At 41.3% G+C, this 9119-nt stretch overlaps 1 protein-coding gene across 1 annotated transcript in view; it reads left to right on the top strand.

The window, feature by feature from the left end:
- Positions 1–8471, top strand: part of LOC311223567 (beta-1,4-galactosyltransferase 1-like) — a gene marked incomplete at both ends in the record, with an annotated part of 124350 nt that extends 115879 nt beyond the window's left edge. The window contains one exon of the mRNA XM_084308347.1: positions 7650–8471. Within this exon, the coding sequence (XP_084164473.1) occupies positions 7650–8471 (822 nt within the window). The remainder of the gene's footprint in view (positions 1–7649) is intronic.
- Positions 8472–9119: the final 648 nt, after the last annotated feature.

Below are 9119 nucleotides of genomic sequence, written 5' to 3'. Positions count from 1 at the left end.
AAATATGTACTTACTGCAAGCAGAGCACTTACAGACCAGGGGTGGGCAACCTTTATGGGCATTAGATCTACTTTTCCAAGGATGAGAGATCTACCATCGCTCAGCCAAGCAGACAGATTGAAAATCTATTTATCTATTTATTTATTTATCTATGTATGTATTTATTTATTTATCTATTTATCTATCTATTTATTAATTTATTTGGCCTTATACAGTAGGGCAATATATATATATATATGTAGGAATGCAGGTAATAATAGTGAAAACGGAGTCGTGTTCCGATGCAATAATACTATTTTAATACGCACTCTACTGTCGCACAACAACACTGACATTCATCTTTCATTCGTCTCACTTTAACTACGTCATCCCCCGCTAAGGATCACGGGAGATGTAGTCAACACCACCTAAGGCTAGGATGACGTGAATTATGTCCCAGTAGCCACTACATATATATATATATATATATATATATATATATATATATATATATATATATATATATATATATATATATATATATATATATATATATATATATATATATATATATATATATATATATATATATATATATATATATATATATATATATTAGGGCTTTCCCCGACTAAGGATTTGGATAGTCGACTATGATTGGGTGAAATTTGCCGTTAGTCGACTATTAGTCGACTATATAAAAAAAGAAAAAGAAAAGTATAATATTTTTATTTATTTATTTTTTTTTTATCATTCCATTTGGGCTGTAGGGGTGTTTAATGTCTGAAGGAGTCGACGGAAGGCTTCTTGTCCTCTGCAAAAGCATGCAATTGGTCCACTGATGGATACATCTTGATATTTGTCTAGTCTAGTGTGTTCATTAGATGGGTGAAATCCTCTTTCAGTGCCTCTGTGCCTGTTTTCTTAGGCAGTTAGCCTCTGGTATGCGTGCCATTAGCGTCAGCCACGCTTCTAGGCAGTGGCGGCTCGCCACTAGGGGCGCTCGGGCGCCGCCCCCCCTCAGGAACTACCCTGGTTATATGAGAGAACAAGAAAAATAAGTTTTTCGTTTTTTGTTTTATAGCCCTATAAATAATATAAACATGTTTAAAATGAATAATATTTACTCATTTTAAGTATGTTTGTATTTCCAATGCACAATATAACGTTATTATCGCAATTAAAAAACACTCGTTTTCCAGAGCAGGAAGTGACATCACGTTTTTTAAATTTTTTTTATTTTTTCGTATTTCTCGGCCCGGGCTATACGCGATAGCGCTCTGAGTGCGCGTCACAGTTTGATCGCTGTATCCGTCACAGCCAATCAGTGCATAACGCGTTGTGCGTTGAAATATGACTATTATGTTGGAATCCGGGCGCGATTTGAAGCGGTCTAGCCAGTAGCGTCAAGAATATCTGTAGCCGCATTTCGCGGAGACGCTCTCTGATTGGCCGACGCCAGTATTTTTTTCCGTAGCAGAATTTCACAGAGTTCCAATGTTCCAATTCTAGGTTATTCCTAGGTTGGTCGGTGGAGATAGTTGTGTTGTTGTGAGAATGATGCAGGCAGCTGTTTGTCTTAGAGCGTGCCGTGACTGCAAGTTCTTTAGACTGTTAAGCTTAGGCACTCTTTCAAAGTTGGTTAAGGTTAGAGTTTGTCTTAGAGCATGGCGATAGAACGCCAGGTAGTTTGCAGTCTGTTCGAGCGGAAATGGACAAAGGAATATACTTGTGTTGTGCTAACGAGCTAACACTTGGCTAACAAGCTATATGGCGGATGCAGTCTGGAGACAGACTACAGTGGACAGTGGTCTGGAATACATCATCAGTGGATTATACACGTTTATCAAGCTCTCCTGCCATGGACGTTTCAACTAAACAGTGAGTCTCTCTCTCTCTCTCTCTCTCTCTCTCTCTCTCTCTCTCTCTCTCTCTCTCTCTCTCTCTCTCTCTCTCTCTCTCTCTCTGTGGTTAACGTTAACGTTTGTAAATAGTTTTTTTTAGGAGCAGTACTGTTAGGCTACTGCTGGCCATTCATGAAGCGAGACATTGCTGATTGTTTATTTATTTTATAACACAAGACTATGACTACCAACTGCCTAGCCAGCCGTGTATCAATCTTGGATGCAATAATAACGTTACCACACTGACTATGTCGATGGCTCATTGATTTAACTACTGCAGCTCTCTCGGATTGAAAATACATGGATTATGGCTTGTTCAATATCGTCTATGTTTGAATGAATGAATGAATGAATGAATGAGAACTTTATTAACAGATTGCAGAATGGGTACAATACAGTACGGCTCAATACACACAATTGTTAAGGGGATGCAGACCAGAGAAAGACGTTTGTCTTGTTTACATCAGGGTCCCAGATTTTCGATTCATATCGATAGTTTAATAGCTAGCCTTGGCTCGTTTAACAATATGCAAAATATGTGTACAGCCCTGTACTCATACTGAAGTTATTCTTGGTATATAATAGGTCTGATTGTGTAACGAATCGATTCCACGTCGCGCTGTGTGTGAGAGAGAGAAAGAGAGAGGGAGAGATCTGCCTGTGTTTGGAGACGGGCGAGTTTTGTTTCTAACTTTTCTATTTATATATTGTGTTTCAAGTTGTGAATTAGAGTCTAGACTATACTTTATTTGACTGGTTGTGTGTTGTTGTAGTAACAGCTGAGCGACTCGTTCATAAGAGCCGATTCATTGCCGTGAGCGTGAGTCGAATCGCTCACGTCTTGCCATGAGTCTGTTGCGTGGTACTGTACTGTACATGTTTGCAAAATGTTTGGTATAGCGCCCCTAGTGGCGAAGTACCCACCGGCCGCCACTGCTTCTAAACCTCTTTTCTTTTGGAAAGAAAGAGGTTGGCAGTCGACTACGGCTCCTTTCGACCGATAGGGGTCAGCCCTAATATATATATATTATATATTAACTGGATAATAATGCATGCAAGCATGTTAACCTTATAAAAAATGTATAAAAAAAATCTTTGATTACCTCCACCATCACCTGGCTAATTATAAGAATTCAAGAATTGGTCCATATTTTAACATGAATATAAATGTTTACTATGCACATTGATATTATGAAACAATAACAATAAATGATGGGACCTGATGATGAAGGCACTTGTATTACACAGACAATATGTGTATTGTCATCAAGATGTTTATTTGACATAAATCTCATCATAGTCGGGATAATTATAATAATTTGAGAAGTGGTCCATATGATTACATGAATAATGATGTTTGAATTCTTACTATCTGGGGAGACAGGCAAAAAATGCACATTGATATTATGAAACAATAACAATAAATTATGGGACCTGATACACAGACAATACATGTATTGTTTATGGAAACAATACAAATTCTCAGTCACCAAGATGTTTATTTGACATTTGTACAACATAAAATATTGAAAAGTATTCTCTCTATAATTCAGAGGCAAAAATGTGTCCAAGCTTTTTAATTGAAAAATGTCCCTCTGCTCAGCCTGTGAGCGTCTGAGTAATAATGTCAAGATAATAGCACAGCCTGTTATATGAGCTGAATAAATCAAATCAAATCAAATTAATTTGTAGAGCCCGAGATCACATGGAATAGCCCCTATGGGCTGTACAAGTATTCTTGTACAAGTCAAGAAGAAACATCACAATTAGGGATGCTCGATATTGGCTTTTTTACCGATACCGATATTCCGATATTGTCCAACTCTTAATTTCCGATACCGATATCAACCGATATCAACCGATACCGATATATGCAGGGTTTCCCTGTCCAGAAAACTGAATAATTTCAGGTAACTAATAATTTCACTGGATATATATATAACAAATATTGTTATTGTTTTTTATTTTTTTTAAACCGATACCGATATTTTCCGATATCACATTTTACTGCCGATATCGGCCGATAATATCGGTCGGCCGATAATATCGGACATCCCTAATCACAATAGATCAAAAACAAAAAACAACCATAAAATCCAAATATGCGACACTCCCTGACTTTCCCCAATGAAGATAAGGAATGACTCACTAAAAACCTAGCAATAGGGGGGGGGGGGGGGGGGGGGGGCACCACAGGTGGAGTGGAGGAGAGAAACCTCAGATGGGCTGTTCATATAGGCGATTCCCCAACTGGATGTCTGTGATAATATAGTGTTGCAATGGATGATAGACAGATGGAGAATAGAACAGGTGAATAATTGGTATGAATGTATATATATACATGTAATGAAACACATATATAATAACAATAATAATTTGTATAGCACCTTTCACACGGGAGTTGGAGCCCAACGTGCTTCACAGCAGTAAACATAGCAGAACATTTGCAGAAAATAGATAGAAGCAATGCAGAAAATAGAAAGAGGCAAAAGCAATAATAACAAAAGAACAAAATCACCAGAAATAACATATCAGCATGTAAATAGAATAGCTCTCATTTACAATACAATAACCACAGTGTGGATGAGGTCAACGTGGCAGAATGCATTAAAAGGCTGGCGTGAAGAGACACATTGATTATTTCAGTATTAAAGCTTTAGTGAAGTGGTATGACAGGTGCCTTTAGTTTTGACAACTGGTATCTATGTACAGACACACAGTATAAACCTTGTTGTACACATATGCTCACATATTTTGTGATCAGTGATATGAGTACTCAATGAGAAGTATGGGTTTTTTATTTTTTTAATTAAAGCCATCAGGTAACATTGCTAACTTTGCCACCAGCCACCCAGAACAATTAGAGATGCACTTAATAGTAATAATAATAATAACATGGATTTATATAGCGCCTTTCAAGAAACCCAAGAACTTTTTACAAGGCAACAAGGTCTTTTAAAGATGAGATATTTTTTTTTGAGAGAGAGATTTTAACCTGTTAATCTGTAGACCGTTTTCGCCTAAAGGTACATGCCTAAGTAAATGGAAGATTGCTCCACTTCTGCAAGGTCAATTTGCATGTTCTTGGTATCTAGGAACATCTAGGGACCTGGGGGTATGTATTTCCAGTGTCAGAAATATTGTGTCTGTTACTAGGCTGAGTAAATTGTAATGAATAAATTAATTATGATTAATTATGATTTATGATTTTGATGATGATGATAAAAAATGTATACGGGTAGGAGAAAATGCTCACTGAGCTCATTCACCACCTTATTGAGATCATGTGTACAAAAAATCTAAGCAAATGAACCACGGGAAGATGATTAAACAGAAGGATTTGTAGATACAGTAATTAATGATAATCGACTTTAATTATAAATTCATATTTGACCTTGAACTTGACCTTGACCTTATTATGGCCAAATCATACATCTATGGATAGGGGAAATGCTCCTCTTTCCAATGGCAGGGTTGAATCCGTATTTAGTCATTTCTTGCGGTTTTTACGATAATTAGCATTTTACGATAAATTTGTATTTCCGATAAATCGTATAAAACATTGGTAAAAATGAAAATATACACTTTGACTACTGTTTTTGATAGGGTTATGGTCTTTACTCTTGGCTAAAAAAAAATATTTAAAAACATTGACCTCTTAACATCCAAGGGCCCACATGTGGACGATTCTTTGCCGACCTCTAGTGGCTTGGGTGTGCATTTCCTTTAATACAATATATAGATGGAATTAAAGCCCTATTTGTTGCCTGTCGATTTCCCTTTCAGGTGACAAAATCCGTTCAGCGGTTCTCGAGTCACATGCCGATATGTGAGGCGTGCCCCAAAGTACGCAAAAGTACACATTACCACCCCCGACTCCCGGGGCTCTAGCTCCGTCAATCATTTGGCGATCTCGAAGATCTTTGCACAGGGTTGTAGCCAATGAGTGTGGCATGATATGATAATTGGGGATATAATACGGTCTCTATTGATCGATTTATGATAAAGAAAAGCAGGGTCCCCCTATAGCATAGGTGTCAAACTCATGGCCCGCGGGCCAAATGTGGCCCGCCACATCATTTGATGTGCCCCCCCAAGAGCTCTGAAAAAAAAAAGAAAAAAAAATGTAACATTCATCTTGGGTTAAAAAATAGCGGCGTTAAAAGAATTGTGGGTTAATGCGTTAATAAAGCTTTAACTTTGACAGCCTTAGTTATTACACATACATGTATGTTGAACATCTGAGGTATTGATGGCTGTGTGACATAACCGAGCATCTCGCTCAATTGAATAAGAAGCTGCAGGACGCAAACAAGTCCCACCAAAAACTTGACCAATATAGTTGTGAACTGAGACAACCCTTTTTTTAGTACAGTTACAGTTGTGTGTTCATGCAGACACATAATAGCAATTTCATTACGAATTGAAAATGGCGGACCCTGATGTAAACAAGTCGAAAGTCTTTCTCTGGTCTGCATCCCCTTAACAATTGTGTGTATTGAGCTGTACTGTACTGTACCCATTCTGCAATCTGTTAATTAAAGTTAATTAAACTATCTTCCATTAGTTGGATGTATGGCCTCTGCAAGGTTGTGTGCAGCCATTTGTTTTTGTAACATCTGCTACATCTGTCCCACGTGTTCTTTGCAGCTCACAGTTGTTAGTTCTGCCCCTCTTGACTGTGACAAAAAGGTTTTGAACAAACTTAATGTCATAGCTTGTATTTGATGATATTCTTCTTTGTTATTTAGTTGAATGGTTTGATCATTGATTGATGGAGTAATATGGGGTTCTGATAAACTAAAATTATTTGTTAAAATAACATAAGTTAACATATATTTTTACATCCATTCAAAATGTATAACTTGAATAAGTAATAAATACAGAAACAACATGTTTAACAATATGTAAATGAGTAGCTACATTTATATTACATTACATTAACATGTATATGGTCGTTGGCCCTTTGAGGGCAACCATAATGCTGAAGTGGCCCTCTGTGAAAATGAGTTTGACACCCCTGCCATATAGGGTGGGATAAGTGTCAAAAAGCATCACCCGATTCCCTCCCACAGAGCTTAGCCAATGGCTACAACTGAGATTTATCTGCAGTCATGGACGTCGGTTCACAAGAGAATCCAGGTTGGGTGAGTGTGGTGTTGAAATTCAATGCCAGCCTCTGAACAATGGCGTGGCATGGGACAGTGAGTGTTACATTCACACCTCTCTCAGCAGCGAGAGGCAGGCAGCCACACAAAAGCCTGAGCTGAAAAGAAACCCTCTTCCTTTAAAGAGAGACGAGGTCAAACGTCAAAACGCTGTATCTCCTCTCGCGCTGACACACACGGGACGCTCTGAGCTGAGCTGACGCGCGCCGCGTGGGACCGGAGCGGGAGAACGTGGTTTTGAGTGGACTGCACTTGCCGAGAACTCGTATGCACGTCACAGCTACACTTTCTTCTCTATACTTTTCTCATAAGGTAAAACCTTCATCCAACACAGTTCTACACATCGAGTTTCTGTAGGACGGGCGGACGAGGACGCCTGAAGATGCTGAGAAAAGTATTAGCAGGAATATTGCTCTTCAGTCTGTTCGACATGACGGTACATTTGCTGTATCTCAATAATGCTGGCATTGCGTCCGTGTCATACTGGCTTTTAGATGGATTCATAAAACAACTGGCGCAAAATCTGGAGAACGGTAAGACCCAAACGGAGGAGAAGAAGGTTACCCCATCACCAGGAAGGCCCAGGAATATGAGCCAGTTGCTAGCACCCTGCCCCGAGACCTCCCCCCACCTGATAGGTCCACTCAGGGTGGAGTTCAGCTGGAACCTAAGTCTGGGCTCCGTCAGGAAGAGTAACTCTGCCGTCGGGGACGGAGGACGGTACAAACCCCGAGACTGCGTCGCTCTGCAGAAGGTGGCGGTCGTTGTCCCTTTCCGCAATCGCCACGAACACCTGAAGTATTGGCTCAACTACCTCCACCCAGTTCTCCGGCGGCAGCAGCGCGACTACGGCGTGTACGTCGTCAACCAGCACGGCGCGGGGAAGTTCAACCGCGCCAAGCTGCTCAACGTGGGCTACGCCGAGGCGCTGAAGGACTACGACTACGACTGCTTTGTCTTCAGCGACGTGGACCTGGTCCCCATGGACGACCGCAACACCTACGGCTGCTTCGCCCAGCCGCGCCACCTGTCCGTGGCCATAGACAAGTTTGACTTCAAGCTGCCCTACATGGCCAACTTCGGCGGCGTGTCGTCTCTGTCCAGGCGGCAGTACCTGGCGATCAACGGCTTCTCCAACTCGTACTGGGGCTGGGGCGGCGAGGACGACGACGTGGCCAACAGAGTGTTCCTCAGGGGGATGTCCATCTCCCGGCCGGCCGCTCTGGTCGGCAGGTACAGGATGGTCCGTCACGCGCGCGACGCGCACAACGAGGCCGACCCCAAGAGGTTCGACAGGGTCAGCAACACCAGGTGGACCATGGAGCGAGACGGCATCAACTCCCTGCGGTACAGCGTGGTGGAGGTGGTGAGAGACCAGCTGTTTACGTTCCTTACCGTTGATATTGGCAATCCTGCGTAATCCTGCGTAGATTACTAGAAGATTCGGGGCATTGAACAAAGTGACTTTGGAAAAGGGATAATGCCTCTTTTGGAAGTGGGAGCCTAATGTTGATATTAGGAACGTTGCATTGCTACATGTTTGCATACCTCTACTGCAAGACGGTGTGGTATGATCAGAGATCCATAATATCTAATATTGTTGTATGTGGACTGTCTGGCACACAGGAGATTTTGTGTGTTTGTGTGTGAATGATGAATGTGATTATACATTTAATGTGATTTTTTCAATATTTGTGCAATAAAGTTCGAGCCCAGCTCTCCGCATTGCTATCAGCTTGGCTGGTCGTTCATACTAATACAATTGGCAGTATTAGGGGGTGGGAAGCTGATGGGTGGGGATCGGACGTTGTGGACAGTGACTCCTACAGGTCAGTTGGTGCGCCTGCGCAGCAGAATCAGGAAGCGACGAGGGCGGCGTGTCCCTCCCACGCAGACCCCCGCCGCTGAGAGATCGCGCTGTGCAGGTGAAAAGATGCGACGGCTGCTTCCTCGAGTACCGGAGGGGACACGTGATGTAAGGCTTCGTCCACATTGCAGCCGGCTTGTGGGAGGCATGGCCTAACAGCGTTCGAGACAGGGGACGATACGAAATTGGGATGGGAGAAAA

Source organism: Notolepis coatsorum (genome assembly GCF_963971535.1).
Source record: "Notolepis coatsorum genome assembly, chromosome: 2".
Taxonomy (NCBI): domain Eukaryota; kingdom Metazoa; phylum Chordata; class Actinopteri; order Aulopiformes; family Paralepididae; genus Notolepis; species Notolepis coatsorum.
This window is presented reverse-complemented; position numbering and strand designations above follow the sequence as displayed.